General features: G+C 33.3%; 1 protein-coding gene across 3 annotated transcripts in view; it reads right to left on the bottom strand.

The window, feature by feature from the left end:
- The window catches only part of LOC114342798 (uncharacterized), a 72,807-nt gene that overhangs the window by 22,632 nt on the left and 27,230 nt on the right, over positions 1-22,945 (bottom strand). For 2 of the 3 annotated variants that reach the window (XM_028293600.2, XM_028293603.2), the window contains exons 4-6: positions 21,854-22,302; positions 14,200-14,348; positions 6,657-6,805 (exon numbers count right to left, since the gene is read on the bottom strand). In XM_028293600.2, the coding sequence (XP_028149401.2) occupies positions 6,657-6,805; positions 14,200-14,348; positions 21,854-22,302 (747 nt within the window). The remainder of the gene's footprint in view (positions 1-6,656; positions 6,806-14,199; positions 14,349-21,853; positions 22,303-22,945) is intronic. The other variant, XM_028293609.2, reaches the window with a different exon arrangement.

Consider the following 22,945-nt stretch of genomic DNA (forward strand, 5'->3'; position numbering starts at 1 on the left):
TGTAGGTATGTATGTATGTATGTACGTATGTATGTATGTCATAATCTGTATTTCTTTTACCGGCTGACGAATTTCGATACTGACAGTGTCGAAACTGTACACATCTATGTGCCTGTTAAATACCTTAATCAATGGCTTTGAGATTCTTGTATAGACAAGTCCAGAGAGGGATATAATGGAGAAACGTGGCATCTTCGACCGACAGTATAGGTTCATTAAAGGAAAATCTAGAAAAAAAGATAGACACTGCAAAGAGGATCACAAGTTGGATATGCATATGAAGCAGTAGATAGATGGTGGCTTCCTTCCTCTATCTAAGAAATGATTCCAGTGCTACCTGGATAATTATCATCAAATTACTTGGCAATTTAGGGATATCTTCCTATCTGTAGTACTTATTCAGGGACTACTTGACAGATAGATACATCTACATTGCGAGGGATCACTCTATGAAAACCACGAGGGGATTGCTGCAAAGCTCCGTCCTGGGCCCATTGATTTGTAATGGCTTATACAATGAGATTTTGGTGACCACGCTAAACATTTGTGTATGGGCAATAGCATATGCAGACGACCTGGTGGTGCTGGTGGAGGACAACAAAAACTAGTCAATCATAAATAGAGAAAATTAAGACCTCGACAAAGGGAAGACGTGGATGGAAGCAGTGATCTCTAGCTAGCGGCCGAGAAAACTGAAACTACGATCCTCAAAAGTCTAAGGGCCAGAGCCCATATAGTTTGTTTCCTGGAGGGCAAAAGGATCTTACTTGCCAAAAAAGTAAAGTACTTGGGAGTAGCCGTAGATTAGGCCCAACGTGGGAGAACCAGGGAGCGTCAAAAGGAGCTATACTGGAAGTGGTCTACTCTACCGTACTCTACGAGGAATCGACAAGGCAACAAGTGTTCAATATCAAAAATATAGGAGTATGCTAGAGAAAGTAAAAAGAGCACTACTAACGGTAGCATATGCATCTACCGTTGGTGTTATTCTAGATACACATACAAGTGATCGCGGGTGTAGTAGGAATAGCAGCATAACCAAGTGGCAGGATGTAACAAATGAGCGTAAGGTGGCTTGGTGATAACGAAAAAATGACCATAGGGTGGTCTGAACGAGGGTATTAATTCCAAAAATCGCAGAATGGATGAAGTTCGGTGACTGGTTAACTAATTACTTTTTCACTAAGCTTCTAATTGGGCTTACTTGGAAAGGATAGGAAAGGTTGCGGATTGAAACTGCGCAGACTGTGTAGTAGCTCATACGAGGGAGTGTGTTCGAGTGTAGAATTTTGGACGAGGAAGAAAAAAGGAAGTACAAATACCATAATGCAGGTAGCAATGAGGGGAAAGACTAAATACCTACAAGGCAATGCTGGATGCAGTATCTCAAATTGCCAGAGAAAAGGAAACATTAGAGAGGGAACTGCAAGAAAATAAGAGAGAAAGATTGAGAGATACAAAGAGAGAGAGAGAGAGAGAGGGAAGACGGTCACGAGTGCGGAGAGGACCTACTGCACGACTATGGTTTGTTTTTAAACCAAGAGTAGTGATTCAAATTTACCGCGCTGTAATGCTTGTTTGTAATTGGTCCAACCGCAGGCAAGTTTACTCCACTGTTATAAAATTTTGACACTAATGACATTTACCAAATTTTCACACTTTTCATAGATTTTAAGTTATATCGGCGATTTTTTGTGTTTTCTGTGTTATTCCTTTAATTTTTAGATTGTTATTCTGCTTTTATATTATAAAAAGCAGTTGTTTTTAGAACTCTGTAGCGACGTATTAATGTAATATAATATTTATGGATTACCGTTGAGGGCCGACATGATCGACCAAAGAAGAAGATATATTTGATGATTTTTCTAGTGACTTTCTTGGGTGTGGATTTGTCCTTTTAGTTTACTCCTCCTGGTTAAAAAATAAACATAGTTTGGATAAGATAGACTTTAGTTTGTAGACAGGAAGCTATGGCTGTATTTGTGAGCACAACTTATCTGGCGCAACTTGGTGTGGATAAGCCCTTTCACACACGCCATTCGTTTTTAAAGTGGAACGGCCTAGTACGGTCTTTAGAAGATTTACCACCTTCTTCCCATAAAAAAATATATCAACAGGAAGATATTATAATGTGTCATTTCTGAAAGGGTTATGACCACTTGAAATAGTTATGTCAGGAGCAAGTAGGCTATGGAAATAAAAGGATAGTACTGAGTTGAATGAAAGGATATGTACCTACTGATTTAAAAAAAAAATAATTCCCACACCGAGCATGAATATCAAAAATAACAAATCTACAAAATTCACATTTCAATCACAAAAATATCCTGTGAAGCATAAGTTAGGGTTATAGAAAATTATGCACATTTTCATAGTTGATTTTTTCGTGAACAGATTAACGGATTCCGCTAATTTTTCTTTATTATTTTATATTTTTCGTTAGTATTTACACAGTTGTGCAAATGTTCACCCAAACTCCTTTTTTGAACTTATACCGGATGGAATAAAAAAAATGTTTTTCTTATGTTAAGTTTGAGGCACCCTGTAGGGAAGACGAGGTACAAAATTAGAGTATACATCGGAATCGTATGGCAGTCTTATGTTTTGTGAACATTTTGTTTTTGAATCTCCCTGATGTCTTTAGAAACAAAGAAAATAGGTATTTTTACTCCTTAACATGTGATTTAACGGAAACAAAACTAAATTAACAATAAAAAATAACAGCTAACGAAACAAAAAATAGAAAGACACATAACGTAAACGGTTCTTATCGACACCTATTCTGCCGTGCTAGGCCCAAAGGCGGTAACTAACATTTGAGAAAATGGTGACAAAATCGATTTCAAAATTGAATGCTAAAATTTTGGCCCGTTAGGGATTTATGGACTAGCTAATAGTTTTTATGCATGGATATATGCCCCAGTTTATTAAGGGAACCCTTAATTATATTTTAAAACAAAGTTTTATATAAAAAGAGGTAGATACCGCTAAAATGTTTTATTAAAACTTACTATAAAACTAAGCCTATTAGCGGTATGTGGTTTACAGTTGTTATTGATATGAAATAGAAAGGTTTTCTGTGTATTCAAGTTTATTAAATTGAAAGAATTAAAGTACTATTAAATGTTATTATTTTGTTGAACCACAATATGACAACAACAAATTGACAATATTTAGTGGTCGTTATATCTGTTTTCTTTCAAGAGTCAATAAATACATATTGGTTCATTAATATTAATGTTCTAGTTGCGATTCAATATTAGTCCAGAAAGCCACTGCGCATCCGCTAGGAAAAATATTCTAATTCGGATTTTTTGCACAATCTTACTCAAAAAGGACTCCTTTTAACAAATTTGCATGTTGCCAGGACCAAAAGGTGGTCAAAAATTTTTTAAACGATTTTTTTTTGTTTTTTTCCTAAAATTATATTTTTTGCATGAAAAAAAGTTTTTTTAGGTTTTTTGGATCATTCCAAACAGAAAAGGTCTTTAGTAACTTTTCTCTAAAAATGATAGTTTTTGACATATTAGCGATTAAAAATTGAAAAATTGCGAAATCGGCCATTTTTAACCCTCAAACACTATGTGAAAAACTTAAAATTTTAATGTTGCCAAGGTAGGTAGATATTCTTTAAATATCGATTGATGAAATCCCGAAGAGTTTTTTGCAATACAATATTCAAAACTTCTTTGTTTTTTAATTGCTAATCAAGCGTGCGCGACACTATTTTCCACCGACAGTATGGTGCAAATGAAAGGAATAAATTCGTTATTTCGTAAACGGGCGACTTTAAGGAAAAATCCCGAAACAGGTCGATTTTTATTTTTAAGTTATGATATTGTGGCATATATGGTATACTAGTGACGTCATCCGTCTGGGCGTGATGACGTAATCGATGATTTCTTTAAATGAGAATAGGGGTTGTGTGGTAGCTCATTTAAAAGGTTCTTCAATTCTTTATTCAGTAATGTAAACATTTACAGAATTATTTTTACAGGGTGTCCTTCTACTTCTTTTTTGTCAAATAATTTAATTTAATAAAAATTTTTTGGACACCCTGTATAAATAATTATGTAAATGTTTATATTACTGAATAGAGAATTGAAGAACCTTTCAAATGAGCTAGCACACGACCCCTATTCTCATTTAAAAAATCATCTATTATGTCATCACGCCCAGATGGATGACGTCACTAGTATACCATATATGCCACAATATCATAACTTAAAAATAAAAATCGACCTGTTTCTGGATTTTTCCTTAAAGTCGCCGGTTTATGAAATAACGAATTTATTCCTTTCATTTGCACCATACTGTCGGTAGAAAATAGTGTCGCGCACGCTTGATTAGCAATTAAAAAACAAAGGAGTTTTGAATATTGTAGATATTGCAAAAATCTCTTCAGGATTTCATCAATCGATATTTAAAGAATATCCACCTACCTTGGCAACATTGAAATTTTCAGTTTTTCACATAGTTTTTGAGGGTTAAAAATGGCCGATTTCGCAATTTTTCAATTTTTTAATCGCTTATATGTCAAAAACTATCATTTTTAGAGAAAAGTCACTAAAGACCTTTTCTGTTTGGAATGATCCAAGAAACATAAAAAAACTTTTTTCCATGCAAAAAAAATAATTTTAGGAAAAAAACAAAAAAAAACGTTTAAAAAATTTTTGACCACCTTTTGGTCCTGGCAACATGCGAATTTGATAAAAGGAGTCCTTTTTGAGTAAGATTGTACAAAAAATCCGAATTAGAATATTTTTCCTAGCGGATGCGCAGTGGCTTTCTGGACTATATAGACAATTTAATAGACAATCGAACACCATACCTTTTGTCCGGTACATACACAAAACCTATTTAGTATTACAATGGTATTACCTCATAATTATCATTTTTTATAAAATCTTTTATAGTGCGTCTAATAATTTGGGCAGAACTGTACTTATACAACGAAAAACCAGGATCCGTTCAGATTGTTATAGCTGTTTAAACATCTGCGTTTTAAAGAATTCTTCAACTGTAAATGTGATTGTAAACCATACTTTTGACTTTCTCTTCTCAGCTATTTTTATTTTGTTTCTTGCAAACAAATTTTTGGATCATTATCCAGGTACCTGACGCATTCTTAGAAAATTTATAAAGGAATAAAACCAGCATTGTTGTATAAAACTTATGTAAAGGATTCTCAAAAGATTAGCTAAAGATATCCCAAATCTACAATCCCGGAATCCCGTATCTATAATAGCATTGTATAACTAGACTACTAGACATTGTCTAGTTAAACAATGATAATAGCTTGTATTGAAACAAAAAAAAAAATGCAATCAATGGGTTGCATTGATTTAGTTGTTGCAACCTGACAAAGGGTTTAAACATACATATAAATCATCCACTTGGCGCAGATTCATATTGTTTAGGACAACATAAATGGTTAATTCTTGAAATACTATAAACAAAAATGAAAATATATTTCAATAGATATAATAATCTCGAAAAGTTCTTACCATCCTCGCTAATTATTTCTTTTACTAACACAACTCTTTTAACTAACACAATAATTTAACCTTGTAAAGTTAGGCCGAATTTACTTTGTAATACTAAGGCCATGTGGCGGTTTCTAAATGTAGGCGTAGAATTCTTGAAAGTAGATTAGCGGTAAGTGCAATATGCTAAGGTATATGGACGGCAACTGTAGCAGATACCGTCAAAACGCCATAGTATTTAACATTTGCCGCCAAATTGCTTAGTATTTTAACTGAAAAGTGTAGATACCGCTAACAAAATTGCAATTTTATTTAAAATATAATGCTTCTACAACTCCGAAGACTTTATAAATATATACTTAATACCCTATTCTACCTAAAAATAGAAAAATCTTATTTTCGATAAAAAATCAGATCCCGCCTTTGGGCTTAGCACGGCAGTATTATAAGAGAGACGAGGTTGTTTAATAGGGACTCTGTCCCTATTGTTTGGGGTGGAATTTCCTTGGGAGTATGTATGGATTTGGTGTATAAGTGGAGGCTCTTTAAATAGCGAGAGGTATACATTGCTCACATTTTTTCTTTGAACACCCTGTTCCTTTTGCAATATATAGAGGAAATAACTTTATATTAGTATGATAAGGTATGGCCTCCTCACGTATCACATATCATAAGTTAAAATATATTAAGGAGTAAAACCGTTTAGTTTCTTTGTTTCTAAGGATACCAGAGAAATTAAAAAAAAAACAAACTGTTCACAAAATATGAGCCTAAAACATTATATCATTGTATACACACCTTTGTACTTTTTCTGCCATACAGGGTGTCTCAAACGTTAAAGCATTGTTAAACTACAAAACCGTCTATTTTCTTTGTTTCTAAAGATATCAGGGATATTCCGATGTATACTCACATTTGTACCTCTTTATCCCTACAGGCTGTCTCAAACTGAACATAAGAAAAACATTTCTTTTCTTCCACCCGGTATAAGTACAACAAAAGAAATTTGAGTAAATCTTTGCACAACTATGTAAATACTAACAAAAATCTGAAATACTAAAAAAATTAGCGGAATGTTTTAATCTGTTCACGAAAAAATCAACTACGAAAGTGATAATTTTCTATATCACATCTTTATGCCTCTCAATAATATATAGCACACCTACTTACTTGTATCGATACATGTTTCTGTAAAAGCAATCATTGTATGGAACAATTTCATTAAGTCTTTTTCTTATACCTTGTTTCTCTAGATAAAAATGTTGTAAAAACGGAACATTCGATGCGCCTGCCGGTAACGTTAAAGAAGTAACTTGAATCTTAAACATAAATAGAAATACACACATAAAAAATGTGTAAAGACGGATCCACATCAATAAAAATTTATGTTGTACGTTGTATTTGACACAAATTTGCTCGTGTGCATTGAACTTTTTGTTGATATGGACTGCGCGCCGCATGGATTTATGCAAAAATATTTTGGTGACGATCAACGCACGCTATCCGTCGTGCTCTCGGTTTTTCAGTCGACTTCAAAGAATTTTCGCTGCACAGCAGTGTTAATGTGGACTTGATTATTCACTTGTCGCTAAGTGGATTCGGCGGTACAACACACAAAATAAATATTTACGTCGTAAAAATACTTGACCAGATTTAAATTTGTGCTGCAAATATTTTTTTGTATTTTAAAATATAACACACACACAAATTTTTATTGATGTGGATCCGGCTTTAGGAACACACAGCTTTTTTCTCATATTACTCCAGGGAAATAAGCTATATAGAAATAGACCATGTTCGGGACAGTCAAATATCCAGGTAGCTGACTACTTTTTTAATTATTGTAGACCTATATGAAGAAAACCTACCTGTTTCCTGCCAAAAGTTCGCGTCCTTTTTTTTAATTATTACCAATTTAGTGCGGAAAACGCGATTTTTTCGATTTACCTCATTCAAAAGCTAAATAGTTGACATGAAATTACAAAATGTAAATTTTTAGAACATTGAAAAACCTCCAGAATGCCGATTTTTGAAAGTTACAAAGTTTATTTGTTGCTTCGCAAACTGCAAAATAAATGACAATCGTTATCTGTTAATAACTTTACTACCTGTTAATTACTAAAACTAACTTAGAACTTTAGTGTTCCACCCAAAGTTGGGTATTGGGGTACTTAAACTTATAATTAGTTTAAAAGTTATTCTATTTGTTTATACCAGAGACCTTTATTTTGCAATAACATAAGACAGAAAATAATGAAGATATGGCAATTCTGCGTATACTAAATGAAAGTAAAAAAGTGATACTATCAAAATGTGTTAAGATTATATAAAAATATTATGTAATATAATCTAAAATCCCAATGCCAATTTTTTGATATTTTGTAATTTATAAACATTTAGAATAACTTGTCCGTAGAAAAATCATTTTACATATTCGAAAAGCTGGTATTTTACACGAATTTTTAAAAATGTAGTTCAAATGGTGACTATTCATGGCAAGTGAAGGTAGAGCTGGGAGCCGACAAATGCACTAGTTCAAAAACTAAAAAAGCAACTTAAAACCAATATCATTTTTTATATCTCGGGATAAACTCAATGGATTTTGATCTTTTTTTTTAATTTGTATATAATTTTTGTGTACATTACAAATATGCAATTTGTCTAGATATTTATTAATTAATAAACAGTCTAATTTGTTTAAACAATTTTTGAAAATATAATTTTTTCCATTAAATCCATATTTTTAATCATACTGTCATTACTAATCATAGACAAAATTAAGGTATACTTTAATAAATAAATTATCTTTAATAAATAGTTATCTAATAAAAACAATTTATTTATTAAAATGTCCCTTTAACTTTTTCTATAATCATTAATAATACTATGATTTAAAAAATAGGTCTTTGAAACAAAATTATTTTTTCAAGAATTGTTTAAACAAAGTCAACTATTTAGCTTTTTAATGGGGTACAAAAATCGAAACAGTCGCGTTTTTGCACTAAATTGTTAATAATTAAAAAACTGACGCGAACACTAGGCAGGAAACAGGTAGGTTTTCTTTCTATAGGTCTACAAGAACTACAAGAACTAACCTACCTGGATATTTGAGTGTCCTGAGAAAATAATTATTTCTCTGGACTATATTCATCAATTTTGATTGGATTTGAAAAAGTGGCATACCGTTAGAATGCCTGAATAGTCAGCAATGAACTGATTTTAATTGCAGTGTAATTCGATTTCTCTATGATGAGATAATCAAACAAAAGTTAAAAAGTGCCCTAATTTAATGGATAATTAAAAAGTGCCCTAATTACCATAATTTTTGAATCGTTGAATCATAAAAGTTAAAATAAAACATAAAAACGTAATAACACATCTGGTTTATAATCTGCGTTTCCTCCAGCAACATTAATGACAGCTCGATACCGCCTTGCCATGCTTAACCCGGCATCCGACAGGTGGGGTGTAGTACACCCCAACAATGCTGAAGCGCCTAAAACATAAGGAAATTTTGCATGTACATGTAGTGGAAATAGCGGCTAGATAACTTTCTAGTGACACATAGTTTTTAGTCGTTTGTTTAGTTTCAGCAAGTACATTTGGATTGAAAGTGGTCACACCCCACGAGTCGGATTTTGTACTTTCTGCAGAATTGTCTTTATTTTTTTTCACTCCTATAATAATGTGGTGCTAAAAAAGTCAAGTTGATAATTCCGTGTCGCTGTAGTGCGGAAAAGTTCCGATTGGTAATTACAAGAAAAACAAAAAAGAATTATTCAAATCGGAATTTATCTTCCGATCCCGCAACGGGCCTAAAAATTATGAAAAAAATGAAATTTTACCTTTTTTTTCAAAATTTTTTATTTATCCTCCATGTACATTTTATTTATCGCTATAGAAAAATTTACTTACAGTTTGTATGGTTGAGTAATAAAAAAATAGTTTTAGAATATCGAATATTTACGTTTAACGAATATCTTCCGATTCCGCAAGGTCAATCAAAATCTATAAAAAATGAAATTTTTGATGATTTTGATGAATAATTAAAAAATATTTAGTTATCTCATTTTTCTGTTACATTGTGCAGCTCTTCGCTTGTTAAGATATTGTACGACAATATTTAAACAACCCAGAAATTACAACGAGGAGATGGTTGCACTTCTAGGTCCACTCACATCCTTCTCTCCAACCAACCAATGAGTGTGTGTTTTTTACATTATTTACAAATGTACATTTGTTTTTGATTTGTTTGTGTCCAGCTTTTAAACGCCAACTTTGTATTGTGATTTGGTACTAAAATCTGGCAGCATGTACCTTGATCTAAGTGTTGCCGTGATGAATCCATCTTTTGATTGGGACCCACGACCCACATACATTAGACGATGCAACCAACGTGACCAACTTTCCACACCCACACCGCTCGACAGCTTGCGGGTGGCATGGATAGTTTTGTACATTCCAGTCTGGCATGATGTAATGCAGGAACTGATATCTTCATTTGAAGCTCTGCGAAGAACTGGTGGATAAGATAGTTTTGCAACATTCCAGTCTATTATTTCAGTGTAGTCCTATGCTTCAAAATTTAAAGTAGGAGGAATGAAATTGCTAATACTTTAGTCCTTGCCATTATTCTGTCCGGCTTTAACGCTCTCCTTAGCCGTAGCTCTCTAATGTGCTTCCTTTCTCCCTACTATTTGAAATTTTGAAGCACAGGACTAAACTAAAATATTAAACTGGACTGTTGCAAAAGTATCTTTTCCACGGCTTCTTCGAAGAGTTTTAAATGAAGATATAAGTTATTGCATTACAACGGGCGACATGCCAGACTGGAATGTACAAAACTATCCCTGCCACACGCAAGCTGACGAGCGGTACGTAGAGTTGGTCCCGGAAGCATCGTCTAATGTCTAACGTATGTGGGCACCAATCAAGAGATGGATTCATCAGGGCAACACTTAAATCAAGGTCCATGCTGCCAGATTTTACCTCCAAATCACAATACAAAGTTGGCGTTTAAAAGCTGGACACAAACAGGTCAAAAAGAAATGTACATATATGTAAATAATGCAAAAAACATACACTCATTGGTTGGTTGGAGAGAAGGGTGTGGGTGGAGCTAGGAGTGCAACCACCTCCTCGTTGTGAATTCTGAGTTGTTTAAATATTGTCATACAATATCTAAACAAGCGAAGAGCTTTACAATGTAACAGAATAATGAAATAACTAAATGTTTTTTAATTTATCAAAATCTTCAAAAATTTCATTTTTTTATAGATTTTGATTGATCTTGCTGGATCGGAAGATATTCGTTAAATGCATAAAACTATTTTTTTTATTACTCAACCATGCAATCTGTAAATAAATTTTATTATAGCGATATATAAAACGTATACGGAGGTTAGACAAAAATTTTTGAAAAAAAAAATAAAATTTCATTTTTTTTATAATTTTTAGTCCCGTTGCGGGATCGGAAGATAAAGTCCGATTTGAATAATTCTTTTTAAAATACTATTTACCATTTTTAATTCTTATTAAATTGGTGGATTCTGCATCTGAGATTCTTCAATTTGTTAGTAGATGTCGCTGTATTGCGTCTGATGGGAAATTTGAATTATTTTTCAGATTCCCTTTAAAATGATGGTGGAGCTGTTTTTCGGTCCAGAGGTAGGCACACTATCGAAAGCTACTGAGGACGCCTGAAATGGTAGAAACAGCCTGTCTAGCTGGTGTGCAACCCTCTGAATCGAAAACAAGCAAAACCATCATTTATTTTTATTTCCTTTACTCGGATTTGAGTACTGAAAGTTCCTCTGCTGTCCGTTTTTCCTAGACGAATGAGAGCGAAATGTGATCGTTTCCCTTTCGTTTTCTATATTCGTCGTCTGCTGTCTTATTAATTGAAAAAGTCGCAGATTAAGGATGTACCAGTAAGAACTTTCAAGATGAAAAATCTCAGTTTTAAAATACTATTTACCATTTTTAATTCTTATTAAATTGGTGGATTCTGCATCTGAGATTCTTCAATTTGTTAATTCTTTTTTTGTTTTTATTGTAATTATCAACTTGAATTATCAACTTGACTTTTTCGTACCACCCTATCCTATAAATAAGTAATTATAGGTAAGTGAATAATACTTATTACAAATTTTAACATATTTTTTATTAGTCTAAGCTAAAATGAATTACGAACGAGAATAAGCACGCCTTCAGGCCTAATGGGATGAAGCAGACAGTGACGAATGTATTGACAAGAGTGATATGGAAATAAGTGAAGAAATAGACTTTGTTAGTGTAAATAGTGACTATCCTGACCAGATTTAAGATGTTGACGTTCCACATATCACAAAAACTAAACGTAAAAATATTTTTTGAGATACTTTAACTCTTTTAATTGCTGGGGTTTGTCAAACCCCACCTGTCTGTTAGTGGCAAAAGAGTTGACCTGTCGGATGCCGGGTTAAAATTAAATTTTCAATTTTGTTCTGAGGCAATATGATCCATTCCTGTGTAAGATGATCTTGAAAACCTTTTTTAATATAAACATTGTGCAAATGGGGAGCAATCAGTTTCTGAAGCATCTCCCAGACATGGTCGATGAGATTAAGATCTGGCGACTGAACTGGCTACTGTAAAAATGTAATATCCTCATTATAAAACAAATATATTACTTAGTTAATAAAACAGTACATACCCTGATCTGTAGAGAACAAGTTTTCAAATGAAATGGTATATTAGTACGTTCTTTAGCGGTAAAATATTTCAAAACCTCTAAATTTTAAAGAACCGCTTGAATTGACATGAAATTTGGCATACACATAGATAATAAGTCAAAGAAAAAAAGTGATATTGTGCCGATGTGTGCTTTTGCCCTGGGGGTGACACCCCCTCTTGTGGGTGAAAAAAATATATGTCCAAAATAAATTCGGAATTCGATAAACTGACTAATTCTAAGCAACTTTTGTTACATAGAGTTTTTTCACCAAATTAATACTTTTCGAGTAATTTTCAAGTGAATTTGTTCATTTTTAAACAAAATATCCACGTTTTTAGACGGGTTTTCGCATATAAATCAAAAAGTAAGTATTTTGTCGAAAAAATATTCGTGATAAAAATATAGCTTATAAAAAAATTAAAATTTTTTTTCATGTATTAAGTCTTTAAACCCAGTACAAGCAAAGTTGTAGCTAATAAAAAGTAGGTTCTTATTCGTCAAATTCCAAATCGAATATTTCGTCGAGAAATAACCAAAAAACGGAACACTTTTCGGGGAACGCTCATTTTAATTTTTTAAAGTGTTTAAAAATAGGTTTATTTTTGTTTTTTAAAAAACCTTGTAACCTTAAAAGTAAGTGAGTTATGCTCAAAATATTGCTGGTACCTTTTATTTTTTGGTAAAAAGAATCGCGAAAAGCACCCCTTAACTAGCATATCAAATAAAATTAATCGTTACTGCTTCACAAGTTACTTTGCTTATTTATTCTTTATACGATCTGTAAGTCTCAGTGGTTCAAAGTGCTTATTTTTGAAAAGGCTGTAATTAAAATGGCTTGAACGAGTCACTAATCCTGAGTGTATGCAAAATTTGAACAGCCATAGCATAACCGATTTTTGCCTAACAGGAAAACAAAACGTCCAAAATATTCAGAAAAGCAAAACGTACATTTTATTACTTTTTGATATGTTTGGTATTACTAATGATTTTTAAGTTATTTTGAATAAGAGCATTTTTTTCAAGATTAGAAATTTTAAAAATTTGATCTTAAAACCACTTTTTTTCCAAAAATAAATACGTTTAATCGATGAAACTTACAAATCATATAGACACTACATAAATAAAGCAACATGTGAAGCTGTAACAATTAATTCTATTTAAGTTGGTAATTAGGGGGCGATATTCCCGATCTTTTTATGCCAAATCAAAACGGACCAATTGTATTTTGAGCGTAAGTTGCTCACATTTGATGCTAGAATATTTTTTTATAAAAATAGACATAAAGCTTTTTAAACTCTTTAAAAAAAGTTGTAATGTGTTTTTTCCAAAAATTGCTTCATTTTTTGGTTATTTCACGTTGAAATATATTTATTTGAAATTTGGCGAATATGAACCTATTTTTCTTTAGCTATAACTCTGCTTCTACTAGGTCTAGTGACTTCGTGTATACACCATTTTTTTTCACTTTTTTTACAAACTATACTTTTGATAACAATGATTTCTAAGATAAAATACTTACTTTTTGAATTATTTGCGAAAAATTGTCTAAAAACGTGTTTGTTTTGTTGAAAAATGAACATATTCACTTGAAAATAACTCGAAAAGTATTGACTTAGTGAAAAAACTGTATAGAATAAAAGTTGCTTAGAATCAGGTATTTTATCGAATTTCGGACTTATTTTGAATATATGTTTTTCACCCACGAGAAGGGGTGAAACTCACCCCCAGGGCAAAAGCACATATCGGCACAATATCACTTTTTTTCTTTGACATGTTGGCTATGAGTATGCCAAATTTTATGTTAATCTAAACGGTTCTTTAAAATTTACAGCAAAAACCGTCAAATAATGTACTATATATTAATAAAAAAGTTTTTATTGAAAAGAGTGGAAAAATAGTGGTGTTCTTTAGATATTTTGATGTGTGTATTTTGACCGCATTATGATTGGAAAAATTCAAAAAAGTATTTAAAAAATATAAACTATTTTACATACATACTTTCCCTATTTTCTCATAATAATTTAAAATTTTTCTTATATTCGGATGTGTGTAGAGCTCGTAGAAAAATATTTTATTTACGCCTGTAGCATTTAACATTTCTATCCACTCCGACAATCTAGAGGAAATATCGTTTGGATAAGTTAAGCCTAAAAACCAAAGAAAATAAGTCTTAGTCTCAGAGATAACTCTATTTAGATTAAAATTAAATACAATATATAAAAAAAATATGAAAAAATCACTTTTAAGAAACGATTTTCTTTAGGTACGAGTGACTAAAATTAAAAATATTTATTATAAAAAAATCAACTAAAAAGCAAAACATAAAAAAATTGAAAAAATCTAACACATTCTTCAAAGAAAAGCGTGGCGCGTCTTCATCGAATAAACGGTTTTGGGCCCCACGCTTTTCTTTAACAAGTGTGTTAGATGTTTCAATTTTTTTTTTAAATTTTTTGCTTTTTAGTTGAATTTTTTTTTATGTTATTAATTTTAGTCACTCGTAACTAAAGAAAAGCGTTTCTTAAAAGTTTTTTTTATATTTATTTATTTTTTAATTTTTAATCTTACACTTTTTAAACATTAAAATATTCCGTCATGTTTATTAAAATATGTATAAAACATATAATGTATAAACACGAAAAGTAGACGGAATCGGCAAAAAATTTGAAACTTTATTTTTTATTTATGAAGCATAACGTAAATAATTAACGTAAAAAGTGAAATTATGTATAGTTTATATAACTAGTTACAATCTGTAAAAGTTTCAAGTTTATTCATTGTAAAAAACAAGTTAATTTAAGCATTTTCCGTTAAGAAGATGGGTACGCATTTTCGGCTGCAATGCAATTCAAATGGGGATTCATTTTTTTCGAATCCTGAGAAAACTAATAATTATTTTTGAAAAATTTAAACGCAGAATGAAAGATTACGTTCTTACCAAGGGCCGAAAGTCCCTGAAAACTTCTATAATGTTTATTTTAATAAATTACAGGGGTGAAAAACTAAGAGAAAATGTAGTCATCATTCTCTTTGCCTTATCCCTATGCGGGGTCGGCTTCCCTAATTGCATTTCTCCACACAATTCTGTCTTGGGTCATATCAATGTTAATCCCCTTTACCAACATGTCCTGCCTTATCGCCTCCCCCCAGGTCTTCTTTGGTCTTCCTCTCCTACTCCTTCCAGGAATCTGCACTTCAGCTATTCTTCGTATTGGGTGATTAACGTCTCGACGTTGAACATGACCGAACCATCTTAACCTATGCTCTCTCATTTTGGCATCAATTGGTGCCACACCTAGACTTCCCCTAATATACTCATTTCTAATTTTATCCTTCTTTGTCACTCCACTCATCCATCTAAGCATTCTCATTTCCGCCACATGCATTCGTTGTTCCTCTTTCTTTTTCACTGCCCAACATTCAGTTCCGTACATCATAGCCGGTCTTATGGCTGTTTTATAGAATTTTCCCTTCAGCTTCATTGGAATTTTTCTGTCACACAACACACCACTCGCTTCTTTCCACTTCATCCATCCAGCCCTAATCCTACTGCATGCATCTCCATCTATTTCTCCATTACTCTGTAATACCGATCCTAGGTACTTAAAACTATTGCTTTTCACAATCATTTCACCATCCAAAGATACCATTTTATTTGTAGTAGCTCCATCTTTAAATGAACATTCCAAATACTCTGTTTTTGTCCTACTAAGTTTTAAACCTTTTTCCTCCAGAGCTTGTCTCCACTGTTCCAGTTTTTGTTCTAAGTCTCTTTCACTATTTCCTACTAACACGACATCATCAGCATACATTAAGCACCATGGAATGTTACCCTGTAGTTTCGCTGTTATCTGGTCCAAAACTAATGAGAATAAATACGGACTAAGCACAGAGCCTTGGTGCAATCCTACTTTCACATGAAATTTATCAGTCTCTCCCACACCTGTCCTAACACTAGTCGTTACTCCCTCATACATATCCCTCACAATCTTTACATATTCACCAGGGACTCCTTTCTTATTGAGTGCCCACCACAGAATCTCTCGAGGAACTCTCTCATATGCTTTCTCAAGATCAATGAATACCATATGAGCGTTTGTTTCTTTACTCCTGTATTTTTCCATCAACTGCCTTATAATGAAAATTGCATCTGTTGTTGATCTACCCTGCATAAAGCCAAATTGATTCCGTATCCGTCTGTCAATTACTCTTTCCCATATTTTCATGGTGTGGCTAAGCAGTTTTATAGCCCTGTAGTTTGTACATTGTTGTATATCTCCCTTGTTTTTGTAAACAGGTACCAGTATACTGCTTCTCCATTCGTCTGGCATTTGTCCGACTTCCATAATTCTATTAAATAGACCTGCTAGCCACCTTGTTCCTGTCTCTCCCAATGCTCTCCATACTTCCCCAGGAATATCATCTGGTCCTACCGCTTTTCCTTTCTTTATTTTTTGAAGCGCTTGAGCCACTTCCTCGTTGGTTACTTTGGTGACCATTGCTGCTACTGTCTCCGTTGACTCTACAGGCTGTCTGTCAAATTCTTCATTTAATAAGCTGTCAAAGTACTTTCTCCATCTCTTTTTGACTTCCCTTTCGTGAACTAGTATTTTATTATTTTCATCTCGGATACATCTAATCTGATTAAAATCTTTTGCTTTCCTTGCTCTCTGTTTGGCTATTTTATATATCTTCGTTTCGCCTTCCCTGGTATCAAGTTGATCATATAGGTTTGAATACGCTTCTGCTTTGGCTTTTGCTACTGCTACTTTCGCTTCCTTTTTCGCCACCATATAGTTTTGAAGATCTGTGTCGGATCTGGTTTCTTGCCACTTTTTATATAATTTTCTCTTCTCTTTTATTTTTCCTTGTACTTCGTTTGACCACCACCAAGTCTCTTTATCCTCAAACTTTTTTCCTGACGTTTTCCCAAGTATTTCAATAGCAGTCTCTCTAATACTACTGGCCATTTTTCTCCAAATTGTATTAGGGCTTCCTTTCATGTTCCAACATATTTCTTCTACTATTCTTCTCCTGAATAGACCTTCTTTCTTATCTTTCAGCAGCCACCATTTGATTTTTTGTGGTCCTCTCCGATATTTTTGTTTAGTTTCGCTTTTTACTTCGATGTCCAGAACAAGCAGCTTATGTTGTTGGCTTACTGTCTCACTCACTCTTACCTTGCAGTCCTTGCATTCACTTATGTCTTCTTTCCTTATCATGAAGTAGTCTATTTGGGATTGATGTTGTCCACTTTTGTAGGTAATAAGTTGAGTTTCTCTCTTTTTAAAGAATGTGTTAAAAATCGCCATATCCAATGCTGTTGCTAATTCAAGCATGTCATCTCCAGCTTCATTTCTAGTTCCAAAGCCTAATCCCCCATGTATTGTTTCATATCCTGTCTTGGTTTGGCCCACATGTGCATTGAAATCACCTCCTATTATAACTTTCTCCTCTGCTGGAATATCACTCAGTACGTCTCTTAATTGATCATAGAAAGCTCTTCTTTCATTCTCACCCAGACCTGTTTGGGGAGCATACACACAAACAACATTCAATACCTCTTTATCAATTACGAATTTCACTGACATCATTCTATCACTCGTTCTTACAACTTCTACTACGTTACCTTTCATTTCACTATCAGCAATTATACCAACTCCATTTCTAGTGTTACTACTCCCTACATACCACAATTTGTATCCTTCACCTAGTTCTTTCGCCCTTTGTCCTTTCCACCTAGTTTCTTGAATACAAGCAATTTGAACTCTTCTTCGTTTGAGCGCATCCACTAACTCCAGACTCTTACCTGTAAGACTACCAAGATTCCAAGACCCTATCCTGATTTTTCTAACCTGCAATGGTGTTCCCCCTGAGATAGTCCTCACCCGGAGATCCGAACGGAGGCTCATTTTACTTCCGGAACATTTTACCTCAGGAGATGCCATCATTTCAGTATAAGTTTTTACTGCGTTTGGAGAAGGTCTTTTCATTATTATGGCCTGAAAAGATTTTTGGATATTTGATGCCTGAATGCCTTTTCTATCAGCACCATACCCTGCCCTGCACGTTTAGCCAATACACCACCAATGCAACCAAAGTGCAGTATTACCCCACACCCGCCTGCATTTTTCTGTATAGGCCAGGATCCCTACTGTAAGGACTGCCCTATAAGCCAATGTATTGTTGCCCGTATCCCGCCGCTAGGAGGCACGTACTTTGGTTATTTCGGGATACCTAAGAGAAAATGTAGTGTGATTTATAATTTCAAATATATCATTCAAAAGAAACTTTTTATTCATTCTAAGGGACTTTCGACCCTCGGTAATAAAGTAATCTTTTATTCTGCGTTTAAATTTTTCAAAAATACTTATTAGTTTTCTCAGGATTTGAGAAAAATAATTACATTTAAAATACATTGAAAACTTTGACAGGCGTCAAAATGTTCCTTTCTTCTTAAAATCGTTAAAATTTTTTTTTACTATTCGTGTATTGTTCCCGCGAATGCATATGTCTGCAAATTTTTAGTCATTTGAATTTAAGAAAAGGCAGTCAAATTAACGTCCAAAGATTTGACCCAAACGATCGAAATAAAGAAAAGCGTTTAATTAATTAATACGCCAAAACGAATTTTTATGTTAATTGTAGCACAAAACGTCTCTACTGGTGGTTTTTCTAAAACTACGATAAAAACACGAATTTTTTGAATTTGAGTTTTGGTTGAAGTTTTGTCTCTTATGGTATTGAAATTTGACACGAATAAGAGCCGATTTTTATATAAACAAATATATGAGCGTTCAAAATTTAAAACTTTATTGTTTATTTATAAAGCATAACGTAAACAATTTAAAAAGTTAAATTGTGTGTAGTTCATATCATTAGCTAGAATCCGTAAAAGCTTCAAGTTTCCACATTGTAAAAAACAAGAGAATTTAAGCATTTTCCATTAAAATCGTTTTTTTTTATTTAAACAATTATTAATAAACATAAAAAAAATTTATTGACTATTTGTGTATTGTTAGAAAAGGCAGTCAAATTAACGTCTAAACATTTGACGCAAATTATTGAACTAAAGAAAAACGTTTAATAAATAAAGGTACAATATCTGGGCCACACAATGACGGGATAGCGATAAGAAATACTACGATGGATAATGCAGGAAAGATAAGAGGAGGAAGAAGTATTTATAGGTCGATTTTATTTCTCGTGTTTTCGTCAGGGCTTTAATTCTCATGTACACCTTCTGTGTTTGTCTTTGAAAAAAGCTGTTCATTAAATAGAGATTGTTTTCCAAAAGAAAAGTTAACAGTTATTTGCCTCTATAATTTCTGCCTTCGCTTCCAAAAGTTCCCAATGTTATTTCAGAGGGGTCTTTTTAGTACCAATTGTGGAGTTGTAGTCGTCATCTATTATTAAGAAGTGGCCAGGATTTTCCTTTACTGCACAGGATATTTGATCGTAGAATATTTGGACTTCTTTTTCTGGATGTCCTGTAGTAGGGGCGTACACTTGAAGAATGATCTTCAGGATATTATGTTACGCTTATTTTAATGTTTAAGTGGACCACCTTTGTTGAGATTTGGTTTGTTAATACAATTCTCTTGGCAAATTTTTTGTAAATAAAGAAACCGACACCTCCGACTGTCGATTCCTAATCTCCCTTGTAGTATCATAAATGGTCTGTTAGCAGTATGACAAGGCCCTTTCCCTTTTTTCTAACTTCACTAATACTCACAATATCCCAATTCACTTTTGAGAGTTCTTCCCCATTTTTTTGAATCTTTCCTCGGTAGAGAGTGACCGAGTATTGTATGTGGCGATGTTAAAGTTTATCTTTTTGACGTACTTTGAGTAGGGTTGGTTTACAGTGGTTGGGTTTTTGGCATTTAAACACTTTGCTTGGCTTGCATGTTGATGAGTATTCATATTTATTCCTTCGAGTAGCTGGAGAGCATTGGTCGATTCCTTTAGAGCCTCGCGTACAGGAACAAAGCTCAATGGGATGTAGCCCAGTGTCCCAAGAGCGTCGTTAACGACTGCGTGACGTACGACCATTCAGTTTTTAGCACGATATCTTCCACCTATACTTACGGATTTTTTGCATCTGGTTTTGTCGGACGGGGAGGGAAAGAAGGTGCAGATGAGAAAAGTATAGAGTAGAAAGGAAATACAGTTCCCGTCTGCCCTCTCGGAAACCTAATAACCATTCGGGGACAAGAGAGGTTGATAGAAAAGATTAAAAATATTTCACGCAAGACAAATTGAAAAAGAGTAAAATATGAAGGCTCTTATTACTCGCCAGGTGCCTTTCATAAGCGTGTGAGTACTGCTACACTTTGTATTCCCGCTAATATTTCGGAGTGTTGACTATAGACTGTATGGTTCATCCAGCATGCCATACCATGGAGGATAGAGTGCACGCCATTTTACAATGTAGACACGGCAACTCCATCCTCTGACTGAACGGTGCACGGTCTAACTTTTAGTCAGGTCATGCACCAACACTACTCTAATTTAATTTATTTGCTTATTAGCCCAGTAAATGACCGTATTGTAGGGTAATTTTCAGGGTTAACTCCGAATTGCATAACAATTTGGATTTGGCTTTTACTTAACCTCCACTTCAAAGTTGAAATTGTGCCGCTGGTTGCTTTTATTTTGGGGGTGATAATCACCTCTTCTCGGGGGTGAAAATATGTGCGTTTAAAATAGATCCGGTAATTGTAGTTTTATAGAGTTTTTAACTAGTTCAATTAGTCCAGGGCACATCTGTAAAAAGATGAGTGCATTTGGATGTTGAGAGGTGACTCATATTTTTTGCAGAAACTGCTTGTAAATCACTCATATAATAATTGGGTTATCCTCCCCCTCAATAAGGTCCAGAACATTGTTTAAATAATGAAAATGTCAAAAAATGAAGAAAACGTTCCATTTTTTTCTTGGTTTTTTGATTATAACTGTAACTTTAAAAGTATTCATTTCCGAAAAAAGTTTCACCGAGGTTGCGTAATTAAATTTCCTACAAGATAGGATTGGACAAAATTTTTAAAAATTGTCACCCTCGTTGCAAAATAGCAATAATTGCAAAAAAAACCATAAAAAACAGATATTCGCATTTTACCTTTTCAACCATTTATGCTATACTAAGTACTTTCATATTTCACCCAGAAAAACTTCATGATATAATAAAACAATACTGTAAATTTTATTAAGGTCGGCTCAATAGATTTTGCAAAATAATTTTGCAATCCAGCTTTCGTAAAAAATGCAGTTTTTCAAAATTTTGCAGGACTGAAAATAAAGCAGATAGCAAGTTAAAAGTTTTTTCATATTATATAACAACACCGTACCTTTCAATTGCAATTCGCCAAATTAAAATCAGTTTACTAGCACGGCGTCAGGAATTTTTTTTAAATAAACATTAATTTTTGGTTCTACGCGCAGGACAGCGAATAGGTTTGCTCTGATTGAGCATTCCAATGACCTGTCAAAAATTATCGAATATGGCGGCTGTAGACAAATAAATGTGTTGTTGTTAATAATTGTTAAGTTGGTGCTTTAGTTTTTTTTGTGAGAACAGGGACAACAGTAAGTATAAATATTAGTACAGATCTCATAGAGAAAAATAGTCTAAGATCATCGAAATATTTACCTTTTACACAAACAGCAAAATCTTCTTTTTTTCCTGGGTTGTCGTATAGAACTCTTAAGCGATTAGTTGCATTATCACACTCTCTTTCCACCAAGGAAATAGATTCCGGAATTCGTTTGCTAAACTTCTTTGGCAAAACGCATGATATTAGATACGGTATAAAATAACCTTTTTGTGGTTTTCCGAACCACCAGATACTTCTATGTTCAAAGGTTTTTACGATTACTGGGTTGTTTGTACCGTTAAACCAAAGATGACAATATGTAGTTGAATTAATTTTGTGTATATCTATCATTCCCACAATTCTTACAGTAGGACCAAGTGTATTTTCCGATCTAGTATCCAAATATGCATTGTATAACAGAAACGTACCGTTGCTAGTTTTCTGAGATTGCCAGTATGAATTGCGGTACTCAATGTTTAGAGGTAGTACAAACCTGTAAAAAAAACTATAAGAGATATACAAATTTAGCTGATTTTTTTTTTATATGTAAAATAAATTAAACTTAAGTATAACTAGTTTTACGAGTATATCTATATAAAATATAATAGTAAGTTTGGAATAGCAAAGAGCTAGATAGAGCTAGATCCCAAGGATATTAATTTAATCAAAAATCCATAATACAATCAAACAGTGGAAATTCAAAGAGGGGTCAGATAGGGATGCGTGTTGTCGCCACAACTATTTAATGTGTACTCCAACTATTACTTCAGGAGGCATCTTGCATTTTATTATAGTGGAAATCATACAGTAGTATTTTTGCAGTTTTATCTCGGTTGGCTAGGGATATTTTGTGAAGCAGATTGAAGCGGATTTTTTCTAAAGCAGCACTGGTACTAACGAATAAAAGATGCTCTTTATAAGATCAAAGTACCAAAGAACTCATTTTAGTGAACAGATGGATGAAGAGCTCTTTAAAGTATAATATTTGTGAGGCTCCAATATAATTTATCCTATTTCTTGTATATTTTAAGAGATTTTTTTAATAAAGATAATCGTTTTATTTTATTAATTTAGTCCTTTTTATGTCATTTTATCAAGTATTGTATCGATATCGTATAGAAATCAATATAAATACGATATTTTTGTAA

Source organism: Diabrotica virgifera, chromosome 3 (genome assembly GCF_917563875.1).
Source record: "Diabrotica virgifera virgifera chromosome 3, PGI_DIABVI_V3a".
Lineage (NCBI taxonomy): Eukaryota > Metazoa > Arthropoda > Insecta > Coleoptera > Chrysomelidae > Diabrotica > Diabrotica virgifera.